At 24.5% G+C, this 23,189-nt stretch overlaps 1 protein-coding gene across 1 annotated transcript; it reads left to right on the top strand.

Moving 5' to 3' along the window:
- Positions 1–2,989: 2,989 nt before the first annotated feature.
- LOC127256370 (MADS-box protein SOC1-like) lies at positions 2,990–8,674 on the top strand. Its single transcript, XM_051282348.1, has 7 exons — positions 2,990–3,678; positions 5,607–5,685; positions 7,298–7,359; positions 7,444–7,543; positions 8,069–8,110; positions 8,195–8,236; positions 8,398–8,674. The coding sequence occupies exons 1-7, from the start codon at positions 3,497–3,499 to the stop codon at positions 8,524–8,526; spliced, it is 636 nt and encodes a 211-aa protein (XP_051138305.1). The 5' UTR covers positions 2,990–3,496; the 3' UTR covers positions 8,527–8,674.
- The last annotated feature ends 14,515 nt before the right edge of the window (positions 8,675–23,189 follow it).

Genomic DNA, 23,189 nt, shown 5'->3' with positions numbered 1-23,189 from the left:
CAAAAAGCAAACGTCGCCCTTATAATGGGATAGAGGGAATATTTCTTTTTTATTTTAGTAAGTTAATCATACACTAATACCAAAATACATTTTAACTTTTACTTAAATTACAAATATATTATTTTATACGTATTATTTTTTATATAAAGTAAAAGAACAAAAATGTCAAAAATTCTTACGCACTTTCACTGATTAGTAAAATAATATTATTTTTTAATCTATTATAAAACCCTGTGAGACTCATTTGGATTGGTACTATCATAATCAAAATATGAAAGATGTTGAAACCAATAATATCTATCATAGATTAAAATTTATTTTTTTCCCATTAATAAAAGTTTTCAACCAACTTTTAAAATTATTCATGACTCATTAAATATGGACAAGAAAGCAATAATTAGTTACCAAAAATAAGAAGCCAATGAATGGATGAATTAATCGACAATAAAATAATTTTTTTTAAAAAATAAATAGTGGGGCAATATTGGGTTTTGTCGCGCAAAAGGAACAAAAGTGGAGGCAAATCCCATTGGTCGAGGTTTATCGTTCCGATGCGGTGTCAGCATACGATTGGTGGACCCATCATATCATAGTACGATGATGTCTACCTCTTCACCCTAATTATTATTTATACTCTCTCGTACATCTATTTGCTTTTTGCACATAATTTTAAAAATATTAATATTATATTATGATAGAATAGAAATAAAATATAAATAACTAAAATAATTTTATTAGTATGTGTAATATAAAAGTAATAGTATTTGTGTAATATATTATAAATTGTAAAGGTATCTGTAATTATTGATATATAATACAGTTATTAAAAAAAAAATACTTTGTTATGAAATATACTAAAATGAAAAAATAAATATTTTATTATGGGATAGAGGAAATATTTTATTTTACTCCACTAAGGCATCGTTTGAATGTTTTCTTTTTAATTTCTGAATCAACCCTTAGCTGTTTGTTTTAACAATTTTGGAAAAAAAAATAACATGTAGTTCCTCCGTCATTCAATTGTGTGTTTACTTAATCGGATACGAATTTTTTTAAAAAAAGATAAAAATCAAATAATTTAATTTGTAGGGTAAAGAAAAAATAAAAGTATTATCTCTATTCTAAAATAATAATCTCATTTTATCATTTTTGTCCGACAATAGTCTCATTTCTATTTTTGGTAATGGGCTCCTCAATATTTTACAAAAGTATCCGCACTTTTTAAACAATTACATAAAGTAGGGACTGTTAGAAATTTTTGGGAAAAAAATAATAAAATTGTCTTATTCATCGTCAAAATAAGGGGCTATATATAGGTAATACAAAATATACTCGATAGACTTAAATCTTAATAATCTAATTTATGGATCAAATTAAATTTAAATATAAATCTACTAAATTTAAAACTTAATATCTAAAATATCTTAACAAGACATTTTAATCTTTTAAAAACATTTTTACACTCCTATCAATTTAATTTTTACTCTCATTTGCTTTAGGGAGTGAGATTAAAAAATACTTCATCCGTCTCGACTATGATGTCTATTTTACTATATATATATAAAAAAAAAGATTCACAGTTACTAAAAAAAATGAGTACTTTATAATTAGACAATTCAAAATAGAGTGTACAATTTGTAAGCGAACAAGGGGATAATTTTGTATAATTAAATAGTACTCACTCCGTCCCATAAATATAGTTTTAATTGGGTTGGACACGAGATTTAAGTAATATTGATATTATATTCATAGTTGGTAAAAAGTATGGATAAAAGACTTTTTTGCCCTTATGAGTGTATTAGTGTAAAAAGTAATGATAATAGTGTAATAAAAATAAAAAAGTAGGGGTAGTTTTATGGTTATATGGTTATTTATGGAAATAAGACTATTGTTTTGATACGGACAAAAATAATAAACAAGACTATTGTATTGGAACGGAAGAAGTATGATTTTTATGTAAAAAAAATTATAAGAATTGTATGGACAATCAAATGATAAATTGTGTAAGATGGTTTTAGGGCATGTATTTGGCAACCAACATATATTTATACATATCTCAATATATTTATAATATAATATATATTATATTATAACAACTATCTTATAACACAATATATGTTATATTATATATAAATATATGATAGTCATCACTCATATGACATCTACTAATTCGATCAAATCAGCATCACGATGATTTTTCCGGATAAACAATTAAATCTGCAGCCATTGTTTTGATATTTGTCCTTAAAACTAACAAAAATTAAATGAATATTTTTGCAAAAGTTTTGAATTATTTTGATATTTGTATATAATTTAAGTGTGTGTTTGTTTGAAAGATTTTAGAGGATTTGTATTATTCATTCAAAAAAAATTTTCTCCAAAAATATCAAACACATATTTTTTATTTTTTATATTATACTAAAAATGAATTTTATATTCAAAATATCGCATCATAAAACTATTCCCATTCAAATTGTTTACTGTTCAAATCCTAATCCAAAATTCAAAACCCCAAACACACCCTAATAGTAAAAAATAATACACCATCTGTCATTCAAATTTATGCTCACTTTTCTTTGTGGGTTGACATTGAAAAATATTCTCGTTTTTTTTTAAGTAAAAAATTATTATGTATTTTTCTACTTTGTTTTTACTATAAAAGAAAAAAAATAATTATTATTACTCATTTTTATTAAAATTTATACCCGGTCAAATAAATACATATTTACCTGACAAAGAGAATAGATACTTTTAAGTGAAAGATATCAGAAAAAAACAGTTAAATTGGGATATATATATATATATATATGTACAATTTTTTTTTTAAAAAAAAAAAACCCTATTGAACACATCCAAACAAATCATAAGGGGAAAGGAAAACGATCACCCAAAAAAAATAAAAATAAAAATATGGAACAGCTGTAACCCTAAATCAAAAAAAAAAAAAAATATATCGCAGGCCATTTTTGCTAAAACAAGGTACTGTAAGAAATGGCCTTCGTCTTCCCTAATAAAAATTTCTGATTCAACCTTTTCTCGGGCATTGCCATTTTTGTGGCCAAGCTAATGCTAATTCAATTCTCTCCACACATATAAATAAATACATACATACAGAAATCTAATATTATTCTTATTTCTTCCCAAATTCCTCTTTCTGCTATGCTTCGATTCTTTTGGCCATGTCTTTTTCTTCCATCCAAAAGCTTCATCTCTCACAATCCCTTCTGGGACAAGTCTCCATTTCTTACTATTTTTGAACTCCTCTTTTTCTAATTTTAATCCAATTTCTAAATCTCTCTCTCCTCCCCCCCCCCCCCCCCCCCTTTTTTTTCCAATTCTAAAATTAGGGTTCTTGTAGACAGCTTCTACCCCTAAATCTTGAACCCATAAATCTGAACTTTTTTTTGCAGGAAAATTTAATTAGGGTTTCTAGGGGTCCATCCATCCATTGTGCAGATTTTATTTTTTTCAAAAAAGGATCAGAAAATTTGCAAGTATGGTGAGGGGAAAGGTTGAGATGAAGAGAATAGAGAATGCATCGAGCAGACAGGTGACGTTTTCGAAGAGAAGAAATGGGCTTTTGAAGAAGGCTTACGAACTGTCAGTTCTTTGCGATGCTGAAGTTGCTTTGATCATTTTTTCCCAGAAAGGAAGGCTCTTTGAATTCGCCAGCTCCAAGTGAGTACTAGTTTTTATTTATTTGATAATTAGTAAATCTTTTTTTCAAGAATTCTATATTTATAAAGTGGGTTTTTTTTTTTTTTTTTTGATTGTTGTATTGTTGATGATTTTGGTTTGGTTTATGGTTTATGGTTTTTGGGTTTTTTTTTTTTTTAAAAAAAAAATTATTTTTGGTGAGTTTATACTTTTCAGACAAGAAAAGACCAGACATGTATGTGTGTAGATATACACATATGGACATTAATGTCTATCCTCTGATTCATATGATTCCACTTTAAGATTGATATTTTGTTGTTGTTGGTTTCACATTGGATTTGAGGTTTTATTATTATCATTTTTATAAATAAAGCAAAATAATGACAATAATTATAATAATAATAATAATAATAATAATAATAATAATAATAATAATAATAAAACGAGCATTTGATTTGACATTTTTATCAAGATTTTGAGGGCAAAAATGATTATAAATAAGATTGAAAATAAACACAAGGAAAGGGCTGGGAAGAAAGACATTCTAAAAAATATTAATAGTAGTGCAACAAATTTTTTCTTTTTATAAAATCATTCTATTTTGATTTGGATATCAATATATTAATAATGGTAATGGTTACGGCTTTGAATTTTTCAAATCAGCATCCATAATACAAACAACACATGTTGTAATAAAGACATGTGCAGTTTGTTTATAATTATATGTATGCTGGATAAGAGTATGTCATGTGCTTGTGTTGTTAGTTTGTGTTTTGTATTTGTATTATATTAATATATACAATGTACTTTATGTCATAATATTTTGTATTGCGCCACAATGTTAAATTTTAACATGAGTAATGTAGCCGCTGCCATCTATAATACACACATATATATGAGTCCGGTGTGTTTGGTTGGTGATTTTTAGAATTTTGTTTTAATTTGAATAGCGGTATGTGATGTCGATCAAGAAAATAATATAATTTTATAAAATAGTAATATGTCAAAATTTGAAAATAACACACCAAAAATGCATATTTGGTTTGGTTTGGTTTGATTTCTCTTATGTCGAGTTTGTTACTTTTTCGAATATCATGTATTATTGTGCTCTACAACATGCTCTATTTTGAATAATCAGTGAAAATCATTGTAGCATTTTGGTGTGTTTGTTTCTGGATTTGATTTTTTGGTTTATATTGTTTGAATAGTAATACATTGAATTTGAATAGCTGTTTGATGCGAGAAAAATAGATGTTTTGATTGTAAAATTAATTTTTAGTATTATATAAAAAAATAAAATAGTAATTTGATTTGATATTTTTGAAGAAAAATTAAAGAATAAAAGCCCGAATAGTAAAATTTTGTAAAAAATCGACAAAAAAAACAAAGCTATTTTCGAGGCTTATTATGTGCTCAATCTTGGAAGGGATTATACAAGAACTTGCGACATTTATTATTTAGAAAAATCTCAAACATTTCACGAGAATGAATAATCGTTGAATTTGAAGTTAATGAATCACCGATCAAGTTGTAAATTTTCTTTTCGTCATGAGACATCTCGATTGATCTTAAATAAGTGATAAGTGAGTTAAAAAAGAGAGAGATCAACATTTTTAATCCAATCAAGAATTAGTAAATAAAAATAAGGAAAAAAATACATCTAGCTTTTGATGTTTGAGCTCGACCGAACTTTATTTTGCCCATCCAACCCAAGTTTTGGCCTTATTGGCTATCACACTAATTTAATTAATTTTAGGTAGGTCGAGCATTCTTCGACTATTTTCATTTGTTCGATAGAAAACTGATTCAACATTCATCAAAACTCAAAAAAATGGATTCAAAATGACAATATAATATGCAGACATACATGACTTTGTTCTTTACATCGCTATTCTATTACAGCTTACAATTTTCATCTCTTTGTCGAACCTATATGCGATCTTTTTCAGCATGCCGAAGTCGATTCAACGATACATGGAACTTACAAAAGAGCGAAAATCGGACAAAGAAGTTGAGCAGCACTTACAGGTTTGTCTGAGCTTTTATTAGTATGCAATGAAATAAAATACATTAATTCTTTTGATTAAATGTGAATCTATATAGTAAAAAGAACGAGAAAAAAAAAAACCTTGTTTTTCAAAATTAGAATATTCTTTACATGAACAACTACTTTTCAATCGCATGGCTGAAAATAATTTAACATATATTGTGTGTTTTAACATATAATTTGACGCATTATCTATTGTAAATTTATGTGATGTATTTGTATTATATTAATATGCATTGTTTGCTGTAATCAATAGTACTCCCTCCGTCCCACATATCATGTTCACGTTGCTGTTTCTGTCCGTCCCACATACCATGTCATTTTTTTTTTTGAAAAATAATTATACACTTTAATCTCATTTTAAACCTTTTAATTTTATTTTTTTTTAAAATTTTAATTAAACTAATTAGTTATCTTAATCTTAATTTATAATTATTTATATTATAGGATAATTATTTTCACTAATACATTATTAATTATCTATTAATTACACCCCTCCTAAAATACCGTGTCTACAGTGTAGCAGACACGGTACGTGGGTGGGATGGAGGGAGTATTATATAGTTTATAGACTATTACCAAATGTGGTCAGTTCATAATATGCATTTGTGCAGGACACTTCTTGAGTTTTGATGGGTTCTGTACAAAAATTAAAGAAAGACCATTATTTAAGTTTTTATATAAAGATAATATTTATAATTTTTAATTTTGAAAAATTGGAGTTTTTGTTATATTTTCAGTAAAATTATATATTTTTTATATATAAAAGATCCCATTAATATACTTTCAAATTAAAATTCAAGTAAAAAACTTAAATTTAGATACAATCTAATAAATTTTAACATATATATATATATATATTTTAGTATTATACATATATTTTAAAATATTTTATTTACATACCTATAGTTTAGCATATGCTAATTAGTTGTAAGTTCATTTCTTTTTTTTAATATTATCATGTATTTGTATTGAGATGAATTATAATATATGTTGCGGGAACTATTATCAAGATATTGATTATAATTATTAAGTTCATGCTGAATATATATATATATATATATATATATAAGACAGCATGCTTTATCTTACATTAAAGTAAACTTAATAATTTGAATTATCTTTCACACAATTAAAGCTTTGCTTGCAAATTTTTTTATTAAACCCTAATTGAAGTTACATCTAACTTAAGAACAAACACAACAGCCCTAATTTCTGTTTAAAAATGTATAGATTGCATGGTAAAAAAAAAAAAAAAAGAAGTTATTTGAAACAAAAACCAAATAAAATGATGGAAAATGAATAATAAAAAATCGAAGGAAAAAAAATAATAAAAAAATTACTAATTCCATTTCCTTCAAAATTAATTAACAGCTGCAAAATGAATCATATCCGATGTTTAATGTAAAAGTTTTGGTTGTAATGAATATATGGTGATATCTTGAGGTTCTAGAAGTCCCGGAACTACGTCCAATTTTTGCATCTGTCAAAGGTTCATGTTAGAACACGATGCGAAGCAAAAATGGCAATGCCTGAGATTGATTCCACAAGATCTCATCGAAAGCTTTAATTTTTAAAAAATCTTTTGGGCAGCATTTAAAGAACGAAGCAGCGTACATGGGAACGAAAATAGAGCTACTTGAGAATTCCCACAGGTTCTTTCTATTTACTTCGAACTTTATTTTTGCAATGGCGCATGAATCGATGTATATATATAAATACATATATTTATATATCAGGAAGCTTTCGGGGCATAATCTCGGATCTTGCTCGATGGAGGAGCTTCAAGAAGTCGACATCCAGCTGGAAAGAAGCCTCAAAATCATAAGATCGAAGAAGGTATGAAATCATTCTCGAGTAGAAAATATATTTTGAATTTTATGTTCCAAGTGGAAAATGTGTTTGAAATGTGGGGTGTGTTTGTTTAATTAGTGTGTGAGTTGGAGATGTTTTTTTTATGTAAAGTATAAAAAATTATGTCGATAATATAAAAAAGAATAATATTTTCTGTTGAATTATTGATTTTTGTGAAAAAATATAATGTAAATATTATATATTCGTGTAATAAAAAATAATAATAATAATAATAATGCAAATAGCATAGTACAAAAACAAGATCGAAATTCTATACATCCATTTTTGTTCATGTGTGAAAAATTTGTCCGCGATAGGACAATGGCAATATTATCATCTGTCGTCCGAAAATGCAGTGAAGAAAAGTGTACAAGGGCGTGTTTGGTTTGTGTTCGATTTTATGTTTTAGTTTTGAATTATGATTTGAATAACAGTTTGATATTTTATTAAGAAAATAATAATAAAAATAAGAACGGAATCTAAATGGTTTCGATGTTTTTATCATTACAGGCTCAACTGTTCAAGGATGAGATAGAAAGATTACAAGAGAAGGTCAGATTGAAAGTGTATTTAATTTAAACCAATAAGTCGAACAAAATTGAATTGATCGATATAATTTCTTACAAATAAATTCAGGGGAAATTTCTGCGCGAAGAAAACCAAAGACTCTGCGAAGAGGTCACAAGTTTTCAGATGCTATTAATTACTACATGTTTTTGCTGCGACTTAGAATTATTCGATATAAAAAATATTACAACCTCGAATATGTTCTTCTATTCGACTAATTTGTTTTATTTATTGTCTCGACTAAGTTTTCGTCTGTCTGATTGATTGCACAGATCGGTTTGCAGCAAAAGCAAGTAGTCGGGAAACGTAAGGAGATATTAAGCGTAAGCGCGCAAACGGAGAGTTCAGAAGTTGTGACCGAGCTATTTATTGGGCCGCCTACGACGAGAAATGGCTTGTAATAGATGGGATGATACATACAAAATATATATATATATATGTATGTATCATCGAATGATTTGTAATAATATGTTTGATAAAATGTAGCAAATATATATGTTGCTGTATTTTATTTTTACTTGTTTGGTAGTAATATTATTGTTGTTATTATGATGTTTATTGATGATACTTTTGGACCATTGTAATGTGATGTAATGTAAGAATTGTGTTGTGGATTTAGGATTTTCCCTTTGTTTTTTTTTTTTTTTTTTGGAATAAGTAAAAATTTAAATAAAAAATAGTATTTTTTATTTTGAATTACTTGTTTGATTGTAGTTTGAAATTGATTTGAAATGGAATGTTGATTTGAGTTTTTCTTTAAATAGTACTCCCTCCGTTTCACATAATATGTCTTTATTTTCTATTTTCGTCCGTTCCACATAACTTATCATTTCTATTTTTGGAAATATAATTATGCACTTTAATCGTATTTTAAATTTTATAATTTTTTTAATTTTAATTAAACTATGTACTTATTTTAATCTTAATCTATAATTATTTTTACTAATACACTTCTTAATTATTTACTAATTATACTTTACTTAAATTCTTGTATCTACCGTAATAGTGCCATATTTTCTGGGACGGAGAGAGTATGTTGATGTTATATTTTATGAGAAAAAAATTGTGAATTTTTATTGATAACTGTGTGGAACAAATAATACTATTATTTTGATTTTAAATGGTAAAAGAACAGTCTTAATGTTAATATATTAATTTTTAATTTAATAAATATGAGTTTGTTTGTTTAGTGTTTTGATTTGAATTTTTTTTTAAGTGTGGAACAGGAAATCGTATCGATATTATAAAAAATATTCCCACTATCTAAGAGTAAATTTTTCATTTTGTTATTTTTAGTTTGTCCAAATCAAAATTTTTTATTTATTTTATAGAAAAAATAACTATCAACTAAATAAAAAAATATTGTTATTTTTTACTTTTCACATTACTTTTACTTTAATGTCAAAAGAAAAAAACTTTCGTTATATTAAAACAAATATATCAATATCGTACCGAATAATTAGTATATTAAAACTCGGTAACAAATATATATACCGTACCATACTAAGAATTCAGTATAGTGAAAGTATAAGTATATATTGTTTCATATTGAAATATCAAATTGAAAATAATTTTATAATTTAAGAAAAAAATTAAAATAATTTTTGTATCAATATACCGAATTATTGATATATATTGATATATCGAATACTAAAATATAAACATAATATATGGTATTTTCGTTGCATACCGAAATAATTTTGATATTTCGATATATAACGTTGATGTCAAATTATATACACTGATATTGTATTGAAAAAGTTCGGTACAATATCACACTTAACTGAAATTTTTAGAATACCGAAATTTGGAATTTGAGTTTTTTTTTTTTTTTTCAGTATAATATGCAAAATATTTCGATCATTTGATATTTTTTATATTTAATTAAAAATAAATTAGTGAAATAATTACGGATAAAAAATTTGAATATATTTACTGAACAAAAAACTTCTAATATATTTCACAATTAATATTATAAAATATACAATATAACACACATTCACATAATATATAATACTCCTTTCGTCTAGGTCCAAAGGGGTCATTTGGAATTTTGTAGTAAATTACAAAATAATAGTATGTTTGTAATTTAGTTAAAAGTTAAGGGTGTTTTGGTATTGATGTACGATTATTTTCACTGAAATAGGAAAGAGATACTTTGAAGTGAAATAGACGAAAATAGTAAAATGAGTAGTTTGAATTGGGACGGAAGAAATATCTATTTTACATTTATAAAAAATCAATAATTCAATACAAAAATTATTATTTATTTATGGACATATTTTTACATAATTAACATAAAAATATTTCAAACTCAAACAAAGTAAACAAATATATCCAAAATCGATTGATTTTAATTAGTTGAGATTTAATTGTTATTATTTGTTAATTATTTTTATAGAAAATGACATAATTATTGAATGAGACAATAATAATAAAAAAAAAAAAAAAAAAGTTGACGTAATTTGGTGGCGCGGACAAAGTATTTAATCAGTATGCGCTTTTACTAAAAATGAAACATTAATTAATCTTTTACTTGGAGAGACAAAACAACAAATTGATACATTTGACTTACAGACAAAATATATATATTATATTATTTATATATCTATTTATACCTAACATAAAAAAAAAATAAATAATAATAATAATAAAAATACATTCAATCAAATACACAAACTTAACACACAATTTAAAAATGATTTAAAATTCATTTAAATAAATCATTTTTGGGCCAAAAAATAAGTAGGGAGGGTGGCCTGGTGGGCAGTAATTTAGGCTTACTGGACTAAAATGAAGAGTGAAATATATATATGCATACATGTTGGGCCGGCCCAAGCTGTAATATATATAATTCTATTTTATTTTTTATATATAAAATATTATATTTTGTTTAAATACTATCCGGCTCTGAGGGTCTCGTTTACTTTTTGCATGTTGATTTTTAAATATTAATTATTATACCAAAATGTAATACAAATTAAAAAAAAAAAAATTGCAAAAATACTTCTATTAGTGTTTTATAATACTAAATACAAAATAAAAATACTGTATTTTAATGTAACAAATATTTTAAACAATATTTTCAAAAAATTGATAATATTTATTGATAATATATACATTTTTATTTTAAAAAGTGAGCTAATTATATTTATGTTTACAGAATGTAACAAATATTTTTCGAAGTTAATTATTTTGTCGTTTTTTTTAGATATTTATTTATGTTACACGTGCTTATTAATTATACTGGTTTAGTGATCTTAGTAGGTGGTAAGCATTCTTGTTAGAAATGGGTGGCCATAATGATTTCAACATATATAGTGATATTATTATCTAGATTTTTAATTAAAATACAATACTCCATCGTCAGATAAATATAGTTTTAATTGGATTAGATACAAAATTTAAGAAATATTGATATTATATCGGTAGTGGGTAAAAAATATAGGTAAAAGACTTTTTTGCCCTTATGAGTATATTAGTATAAAAAGTAGTGACAATTGCGTAATAAAAATAAAAAAGTAGAGATAGTTTTATGGTAATATGGTTATTTATGAAAATAAGACTATTGTTTTGGAACATACAAAAATGATAAACAAAATTATTGTATTAGAACGGAGGGAGTACTATATTTTATATATATATATATATATGTTTTTGTATTTTTCTATTTAATTTTGTAGGACGTGTTTAGTTATTTTTGAAATAACTTCAATTCAAATTTTTTACTTTAAACTTAGCTTGTCCTAAAATGGCATAATAATTTTAATCACATTTTTTTTGGATTTTTCTAGATGTTTTAAAACTATATCTCATTGTTTATAAACAAAAAAATATATATATATATATTTAAACTAAAGTTTACTTAGATAGAGATTTTTTTTAGTTTTTTTCTTTTAAATAAGAAAAATTATTTAATATAATATTCTTGTTAGCATAAATAAGTATTTAATATGATTTTTTGAAAAATATTATTAATATATTGATAAATAGTATCAAGATAATAATAATAAAAAAAATGTATGTAAACAAGGATTTGACTAGTGTTTTTGAGTGATATGATTTTTTTTAAAATGTTATTTAAAAAATTTAATATATACATATATTCATACAATATATATATATATATTTCATCTACTCAATAAAAATTAATAATTCAATCAAAAATACTTTCTTACTTAAATTTAGTCTCATTTTTCTTTTTAGTTTATCGGCTGAATTTACTTTAAAACTAATTTTGACAAAGTCAACAAATCAAATATTCAACTATTATTCTCTATTTATTTACGCAAAATATCACTACGTTTATTACATTTTCTCTCATAATTTTCTTTAATTTCTAACCTAATTTTTTAAAATACTTTCAACAATTTTTATTTTTTATTTTTATTTTTATCACTTTTTAGTAAAAAAATATAATTATGTCTCACCCTCTCATCCGAAAGGGTGGGTTGGTGATGGTCTTATTCATCCCGTAATAGACTGGTGTGAATCAGTAGATTTTTTGGAGCTCCGGGACCAAAGACCTGGTAATTTATATTTCGTTCGTCCCTTAATAATTTATCAATTTCTCGATTTTGGTTTGTTTCATAACAAAATATATATTTCTATTTTTAGTAACTGTACTTTCTATTAATATTAAAATTACCTTTACAACTTACAATATATTACACAAATATCATTACTCTTATATCACACTGTACTAATAAGATTATTTTAGTTTTTTCTATTTTATTCATACTATATCCTAATATAATACTAATATTTCTAAAATTACGTGCAAAAAACAAATTGATAGATGAATAAGGGACAGATGTAGTATAATATAACACTCCATCTGTAATATATAAAATATTTATTTTTTCTATTTTGGTACGTCTAATTAATTTATTCTTTATTTTTTGAAAAATAACTATAAATTTTGATCATATTTTAAATTTTATAATTTATATATATATTTTAATTTTAATTAAATTATTTAGTTATTTTGATTCTAATCTTAATCTTAATTGCATACTAATTATATTTTTTTAAAATTCTGTATGGTAATATATATTTTTAATTGAACGGAGGGATGGTATTATTAATATTATTTATTATATGAGTGTTCAACTAATCTAAACTATAGCACAACTAAATTCCTTTTTATAATTTATTGTATTAGACTTTAGGTTTATAGTTTAAATAATAAATATTTTAAATTTAAATAATAATTTGATATGACATAAATATTGATTGTTGTGATATTTTGAATATAACTTTTTTTTATATAATATAAATTTCTTTTAAAAAAATGTTCAATTTGATATGTTTATGAGGTAAAATTTAAACTAAGACACATTAATATCACGAATTAAAAATAAATTCACATAGATAATTCAAATTCATTATCTAATTTGAACTTTCAAGAACATGTGTATTCACTACTAGAAAAAAGGTTGATAATTGCGGAAATTTGTCGCAAATTTTAATCTGTGACAATTAAAAGTCATGGAAAGTAATTTCGTGACAAATTTATGTCACAACTTTTTGTTTTGACTATTCCGTAAATAATATTTGCTGAAAAAGCTATAAACAACTTTCCGTGACTATTTAAAGTAACGGCTTGTGTAACGAAAATGTCCAAGATATTTCTATTATGTGTCTTTTGATTATTTCGTCACAAAACATGTCAAGAAATTTTTTCTTGACTATTTTAAGTTGAGGCAAAAATAACCAAAATATTTACAACATTTTAAATTATTACAGATATTGTCATAGTATAATTTTTGTGACTTATTAAAATCAAATTTCACAACATAAGTAACGAAAATAACTATAAATTTTTCTTATTATTGTTTGTAGCTATTCAAAGTAATAACAAAATAATAAAATCATCTTCAATATCTTTATTCAATATCGTTCGTAGCTATTCAATTTTTTGTTAAAAATTCATGATGATATATTAAATAAATATGTATATATTTTTAAAAGATAAATTTATAATCAATAATATTTATATAGTTAAAATATAATAAAAAACAAAAAGGAATATGTTAGAGTAGATAGCTAAGTTGGCATGAGAGGTCGTGTAAGTCTTTAATAACTATAAGGTTACTAGTTCGAAACCCTTCGACTGGTGGTTGCATTGAACACAAATTATAATATAAATTTTTTTTTCAAAAATATAAAATCACAGAATTGCTACGACTTTCGTTAATATAAAGTCACAGAGGTGTAATGGTATTATTTTGTAACTTATTGTCACGAAAATATCACAATTATAAAATATTTACGAAATTTTGTTGTTATATAAAGTCACGGACATGTCATGGTATTATTCTATAACTTATTGTCACATAAATGTCACAACTTAAAAAAAGTCACCAGCAAAATTCAATGAAAATAGTTCCGTATATTTTTCCGTGACTATTTAGTAAAAAGTCACCAATTTGTACTAAAACCATGACTTTTTTTACCGCAGCTATAGCCTAATTTTCTGGTAGTGATTCTTTTGAGGTAATTTAGAAATTAAAAATAATATAATTTTGAATTCAAATGAATATTGATCTAATATGTTCAATATATAATTAATTTTTTTAATCTGATAATTATGTATTTGATTTGATAATTTTTGTTGAAAAAAAAATTAATAAATAGTACGAATCCAAATCCAATCCGACATTTGATCCATCCATACCACTTATTATCGACTCAAATAATTGTCGGATCAATGTGATATGTCGGAGCATCCACTCTTGGGAGCTCCGAAGAAACATCAGTGCATCTGTCCATCCGAGAAATATATATTTAATTTGATAATATTTGAAATAAAAATAATAATAAATAATACGAACTCAAATCCAATTTTTGAAAAAAATATAATCATCAACATCTGATCTATCCACACAATTTATTATCTACTTAAATAATTGAGCGAGTCAATATGGTATGTCGGAGCTCCCACTCATAGGAACTTCAAAGAGACGTCAGTGCACGTATCCACTTGGAAAAAAATAGTATAATATTATTTTTTTTCGCTCGAAAACATTACAAACAAATTATAATAATAGAGATAGAAAGAGAGCACACATACATGTTACCTAAACAAGAGAAACCCACTTTGGAAACCCTAAGAAAATTGTACCCTAAAAATCAAGAAAAATCCAAAGCCAAAATCTATTAAAGATTATCTTTGCTCCCCATTTTGAATGTGATCAAACTACCTCATGAGGAACCCACCCAAACGATGATAATGCCTTTTGGTGGACAAAGAAATTAAGGGTGTGTTTGTTCGAGGGATTAGATTTTTTTTTCCACTATTCATTCAATTTTTTCCCCCAAAAAACATCAAATCAAACACCTATTTTTCATTTTTTATATTATACTAAAAATCAATTTTACATTCAAAACATCACATCAAACTCTATTTATATCACATCATACAACTATTTAAATTCAAAATTTTTACTATTCAAATCCCAAATCAAAATCCAAACCTACAAACAAACACACCCTAAAGGGATATATATATATATATACTTTAATCATAGGCGGCGACTACAGTACTGAATTTAAAATTTAGTACTGTGCTGAAAAGTACATTGTGTGCTAGCAGACATCACACAGTATTACCACGGACAATACGTCATATGTGTTAATATAATACAAATACAATATATGAACTAACAACACATGCTATAGTTTCGTACAATATATAATAGTTGATTTTAGCACACAATACACTCTTATATAACATAACAAACAACATATGTCTTTATTACACACATCATGTGGTGTGTGTAACGAGGATATATATTGTTCAAAATCAACACCCTAACTATTTCGCTAATCATAACATGAACAACTAATTATTATCTATCCATGGGTTAACTAAGTTCGACTCATATCCATCCATGGGTATATGATGTATATATATATATATATATATATGTGAATATATTGATAAAACTAATACTTTTTTTAAGGTTTTAACATGTTGATTAGAGTTTGATTAAATCTAAACTTCTAATCATAACATGAACAACTAATTCTAAGCACATAAATTTAATTAAATAGGTATGTATCGTATGAATTGTTATCATGTATTGTCACTTATCAATTCATATTAGATACTTGATTAATTGTGTTTATATAAAATTTGTGGCGAGCTTAACCGTAGCATGTATTGTGTGAACCGTTGTTATATACAGTAAATTTGTATCTCCTATATTTGTTTTATATTAGCTCTGTGAATTATTATGACGCGCTTTTTGTTTATACCTCATATGCTAATTAGATTACTTAATGATTAATCCTATTAATACCCGAGTCAAGTTAAAAAGAATACTCGAATAAATTTCTAGTCAAAATAAGCTTTGTTCATTAAGGCTTGAAAGAATGATAAGTTTAGGATGATGCGTTAGATATTCGAGTTTTGAATAATATTAAAAATTAGAAAGAAATATAAAATTTTAAAATATTGATAAGTATATATTTTAAAATTATTAAACAAAGCTCAAGTTTGAGTTTAATTTATTTATTTTCAACTAAATTGAAATTTAGTTAGATTTACTAAAATTTCAAATAGATTTCGAAATGAAATGGTGGTTTTGAAAATTTTAAATTATTTTAAAAGTTTTAAGGAAAAAAAATGAATAGTTAATAAAAAAGAATTTAGTGTAATTAATTAAAAATATATCAAAATTTACGGTAGACATATGAATTTAAAAATATTATAATTCGTAAGTAATTAATAAATATATAAGTAAAAATAATTATTTTATAATATAAATAACTAAAAATAAAAATTAAATTAACTAAATAATTTAATTAAAATTAAGAAAATTAAATATTCCGAAAAATATAACTAAAATGTATAATTATTGTCTAAAAAAATTAACAAATTATGTAAACGGATTAGAATGAAAATGCTGAACACTTCATGTGAGATAAATGGATTACTAAATGTAATAATTTCATAGAAAATTTATATATAAACAAAAACTAGGATTAAACGTAATTTTATATGACGACCTCAAATTAGTTAAAGTCCAATAATAATTAATCTGTTCTTTTATTATTTTAAATTTAAATCAATACTATTCATTTCACACCTATATAATTTTTAATAAAAATATATTATTTTTTATCATAAAAATTACAATAATATATTATTTAAATAAAAATTCTGATTAACCATTAATTTCAAACTACTAACAAATAAAACATATGTTGAAGATTGAGTTTAAAGTGGTTTGGTGTGAGAGGAAAGCAAATCATATCTGTCCCACTTTTCCATTCCACCACCATGTTAGTTGCCTCCACAAATGGACCTCACATATATACCCTACCCCCACCCCACCCCACCTCACCTTAATAATATTTTCTCAAGATTTTACCTAATTATAAGTAAGTAGTAATTTTGTTTTAATTTTTTAATTTATTTAATATTTTTAAGATAAATAGTTAAATAATATATACTCCCATTGTTCAATACATATTTATCCATTACAAATACCCTTACAACTTACAATATATTACACAAATGTCATCACCTTTATATCACACATACTAACAAGGTTATTTTAGTCATTTCTACTTTATTCCTACTATATCCCAATATAATACTAATATTTCTAAAACTACGTGCAAAAAGCAAATGAATACTTATTTTTGGGACGGGGGAGTATATAATAATGTTATTTTTGTAATTATTAAATTTGAACTAATATTTAAACTCTATCATTTGCATCTGTAAAATTATGTTAAAAAAATAATCTTAAGAGAGAAATTTTGTGGAGGGGGAATTCTCACATTATACGTGATATTAAATTAAATTATCATACCATTATATCAAATTCAAATACAATATATTTTTACATACAAAAAATGCTATTAACTATCATTAAAATATACTTCATATATCCCATATTTTATGTTTTTTTTTTATTTAAATACGAGAATTTAGATAAATTATAATTAGTAAATAATTATACAATACATTAATAAAACTAATTATTTTTATAATATTAATACTTATAGATTGAGATTAAAATAATTAAATTATTTAATTAAGATTAAAAACTTATTGATTATGAAATTTAAAATGTGAAAGTATATAATTATTTTTAAAAAAAAATAAAAAACAAATAAAGTGAGACACATGAAAATAAAAAAGATAAACAAACAAATTCAACCTCTACACCACCAAGTCATTCATTACGGGACTCTCAAATTACCATACTTAATATTACTTAGTTAAATTCTCGTACAAAAATTTATATATCACTGTATCTGAGACTATAAGAAATATAAAATATTATTTTTTATATTATCATAATGATTCTTTATACTTAACATAATATATATATATATACACATTCAAAAAAACGAAATTATTTTCTCGTAAAAGCATTGTCTTATTTTATAGAACATCTATATTTTTATCTTTCAAATATCATACAAAATACGTACTCCATTTTTATTTATAACTTTGTAATTAAAACTTCTAAAAATAAATCAAATATAAAAATTACTCTAAAACACAAATAAACATATATTTATGGTAAAAATAATTGCTTCAATTACAATAATAGTACTCCCTCTGTTCCAATACAATAGACTTGTTTACCATTTTTATTCGTCCCAAAAAAAATAGTCACATTTCCATAAATAATCATATCACTATAAAACTAAACATGTCAAAACAGGTTAACAGAGCGGATTGGGCCACAACCCATCATAATCCGCAGATAAGCGGGTTGTTTGCGGGCCAACCCGCGGCGGGACGGATCAAAATTTCATCAACCCAACCCAACCACCGGCGAGTGGCGAGCTAAGCGGGCTAGCCCACATATTTTTTTTAAAAAAATAATATTATAAATATTTTCATAATTAATATTTAAAAATAGCTAAAAATAGTTTTATTGTAAAATCTAAATAATAAATATTTTAAAATAAATAAATAAAAAATAAAAAATAAATTAATTCTAAATAGTATTAGTTAGTGTGTTTAAAAAATTAATAATAAGAAATATTTTACAAATAAATCATAATTAATTTTATGAAACTGTAGATTCTAGACTAAAAAAATATTATAAAACAATAAAATGGAAGACGAACAAAACAAATGATGAAAAATCGAAATAAATAAAAGTGACATTAATAACAGAGTTAAAAAATAAAAGCAAAGTGTAGACAATATTGATTAATTTATTTAAGCTAATTTTATTCGTCTTAACTAAAAAATATCTTTTTAGTAGATTAAAAATAATAATATATTATTCATTAACTTAAATAAAATGTACATGATGATTTTGATATTTTTTTTTTCTCTTTGTACGCTATTTATAAATTAATTGTATTTATAATGGTATATTTGTAGTTTATATAAAATAAAAATATATTCTGATATTAATATTTGATTACTTTTATTATAATTTTTTAATATTACAGTAAAAAATAATTGAAAAAATATTTAGTTGATACAGGTGAGTACTAATTATTATATTTACTTAGTGTGAGGGCTAACTAGCCCCACTGCGGGCTAACCCACTCTCAACCCACGGCCCACGTGGGTTGGCCCGTTTAGGCCCGCATTTTAACGAGCTTGCAAAATCACAACCCGACCCTCCTAAAAAGTGAGGCGGGACGGGCCAACCTGACGGGCTCAACCCAGTTTGACGACTCTATATAAAATTATCCGTACTTTTTTATTATTATTATAGAATTGACACTACTTTTTACACTAATATACTCACAATGCCAAAAAAGTCATTTATCTTTACTTTTTACCGACTACCAATATAATATCAATATTCTTTAAATCTCGTGTCCAATACAATAAGACTATATTTTTGGGACGGATAGAGTATATTATAGGGACATTATCCTTTACTTTTTTCAATTTTTTTCTTCAATAATGTGAAAATTACAGTGGCATATATTGGGTAATTAAAATTATAAATCCAATAGTCGATAAACTATACCAGTAAGTTGAGTTACATGAAAAAAAAAAAAAAAAAAATCTTACGTTACAGAAAAAATATGGTTTTACGTAACATATTAATTTTGCACGCGAACGATGATGAATAAGGGTGGATGACTTAAATATACGACGCTATTACTCTGATACTATAATGATAATCTTTAAATTAAAAATATATTTTTGACCGCAAAATATATTATATTTAATTATTTTCTAAATACAAAATAAAAATACAAATCAACTGCAGTGTAAATATGCTTGACATAAAGATGGAGAATGTGATATAAGCGCTCTCTTTACAAAACACGTTTTCATTCATTTGGTACTATTTATTTTTCAAAAATTATTACATTAAATACATTTTTTCTCTAAAAAAACATCAAAATAAATACTAATTTTTTATTTTTTTTCAAATTTCTAAATTTTTAAAAACTTCAAAAACCACTATCTAAACAGGTTTTTGTCAAATGGTTTGTGAATTGGATGAAATAAATGATCTTTTTATAATTTAATTTTAGGTGGGAAACAAGCTTGACATCTTGATTTGATTTGACCAATACTCTTTTGCTTTTTTCCATTTTCCTATCTATCTATATAATAATAATAATAATAATAATAATAATAATAGTGTTCAATATTTAATTTCAATTTGATCAACTTTAGGCTACAACTTCACCAATAATGTTTTCCTAACAACTAGGCACTCTTTTTTTTTTTTAATCTATTTCTTTTCAAACAAGTACGAACTTATTAAAAAAAAATAAAACCCATCACTACAAAAATTCATAAATCTCTCCATAGGATTTTTTGTTCGAGATTAAAAGTTGTCAATGCAAAATTATTGTATGAGGTCTCGTGCCTTGTAAAATGAACAATGAAAAATAACCATAAAATCCATATTTGTTGTTTGTTTAGTTAAATTGTTTGAAAAAGCATAAAAAATTGTGTAAATAATATAAAAATAATAAATGTGTATAATATATTAATTTTTTTGAAAAAAATATATTTTTACGGAATTATGAAAAAACAAACTCTTGGAAATTCTTAGAAAGATGACGTACTGATAAATTAAATTTCTACTGCCAAAAATAAGACTCCGTTAAGCAATAGTTTTTAAAATTTTTAAAAATAATAAAAAGTCAAAATTTTGATATAATATATTTTTTTTTTTTTCTTTGAGAAGAAATAGATATTTTTTAAAATTATAAATATTCTTAAAAATTGTGTCAAACATCTGAAGAAATGAAGGTTGCTCACTCTATAGAGGGTTTATTCTTGTTCATATACTGATAGGGTTTTGCTTCTAATTTTTGTTATAATTCATGAAAATGTTGTTCGCTTTAGAAAATTTTGATAAAATATATGTTTCATTTGTCTAAAATTTCAAAGTATTCTTTTGATTATTTTTGTTAGTCTCACTTAAAACTACTGTTTTCCTATTTTAGTAAAATAAACATATACGAATACCAAAATATCATTAATTTTTATCTAAATCACAAATATATTATATACATACAATTAATTTATATATAAAGTCAAAATATTAAAAAATTTTACACACTTTCACCCATTAATAAAATATTATTATTTTTTAATTTGCTACAAAATTTCAAAATGTTACTTTAAAATGAGACAGACGGAATATATATATATATATATATCAAAGTTCATGTGATACAGAGAGAATTATATACTATTATTTCTTAATATAGTAGAATACTTCAAATCTACTAGCTTTATTTAAAAAAAAATTGAAGTATTCTAGACTTATTTCAATAGTTTGTATTTCAATATATATATATATATATAAAATTAGGAACAAAGTAGAGAATTCAACTTTGTATTCTAACGAATCAAATGTAGATGACCTAAGGCATCGGTTGTTGGAGTTGGGAGGTAGCAAAAAATTTGTCCGAGGAATATTTGAACGTCAATGGATAAATAAAACAACTCATGATAATATATATATTAAACAATCGTGAAACAACATTAAGGCATCGAATACGAGCAAAGTTAAAAATAAAACACAAGCAAATTATATTGCTTACTCTAATTTGATCTACAATATATTTATTAAATAGCATACAACAATACAATAAGACACTAATTCAAGCTCTAGCTTACTTAAACTATCAACTAATCTTCTATGATAAACTAAGATAGTTTGTATTAAAGTTGGATTAGTTTCAATTCCTATAGAGAAGAATGGATAATTTAAAAAGAATCATTTCCCTTCTTTCTATTTTCTTTCACTACGAATAAAAAAAAAAAAAAAAAAAAATTAGCTCCCTCACATTGTTCTATCTCTCTAGCGACACAGAAAAATCTTCTACTCGGTTATAAACAACACTTCTCAATGTTTGATAAGACAAAACAAAGTTTGGTCCGAGAAAACATTGTAAAATTCCTCAAACTTAGACTTTTAAAAAAATGAATATAATCAAAATACCGAAGAATGTGCTACTTTTTATGTACTATTTTGATTTATTTTTTCTCACCAAACTCACTTATATATACACAAAGATACTATAAAGTTCTTGTCGGACCTAGTTTTCAGGGTATTAAGTTCAGCCGGAGGTTTATCCAGTGCGCACTTTCGGACAGCAGTTATGGATTCCACGTTAAAAAAAAAAAAAAAAACACTATAAAGTTGCCCCGTAAAGAGTGGTCAATTTGGTGTGACAGACGAATTTATGACTTATCCAATTGTTGTGGCTATTATGATTCATCCGATTGGTATGGCTAAGTACTACCACCATGAAATTTATAACTTATAAGGTTATGGATTCAAATATTATAAATTTATCGAGTTTGTCATACATATCTTGTGTAGTATAACTTACCCAACTGGCATAATTTATAAGCTATTGTGCCTAGCTCAAAAATTTGCTCCGCGTGCACTTAAAAAGTACTCCCTCCGTCCAGCTAGAAAGTATACATATTTTTATTTTTTGGACGTCCAATTACAAAGTAAACATTTCATTAAATAATTTACTTTTTTCCACAAATATCATTACTTTACATCATATCATTACTTTTACACCAAAAAGTAAGGGCAAGAATATCATTACACTACTTTTAACTACCCACTATAAT

This window comes from Andrographis paniculata, unplaced genomic scaffold (assembly GCF_009805555.1).
Source record: "Andrographis paniculata isolate CXL003 unplaced genomic scaffold, ASM980555v1 Contig55END, whole genome shotgun sequence".
In the NCBI taxonomy this organism is placed as follows: Eukaryota; Viridiplantae; Streptophyta; class Magnoliopsida; order Lamiales; family Acanthaceae; genus Andrographis; species Andrographis paniculata.
Note: the sequence above shows the minus strand (reverse complement) of the source record. Positions and strands in the feature narration are given on the sequence as shown.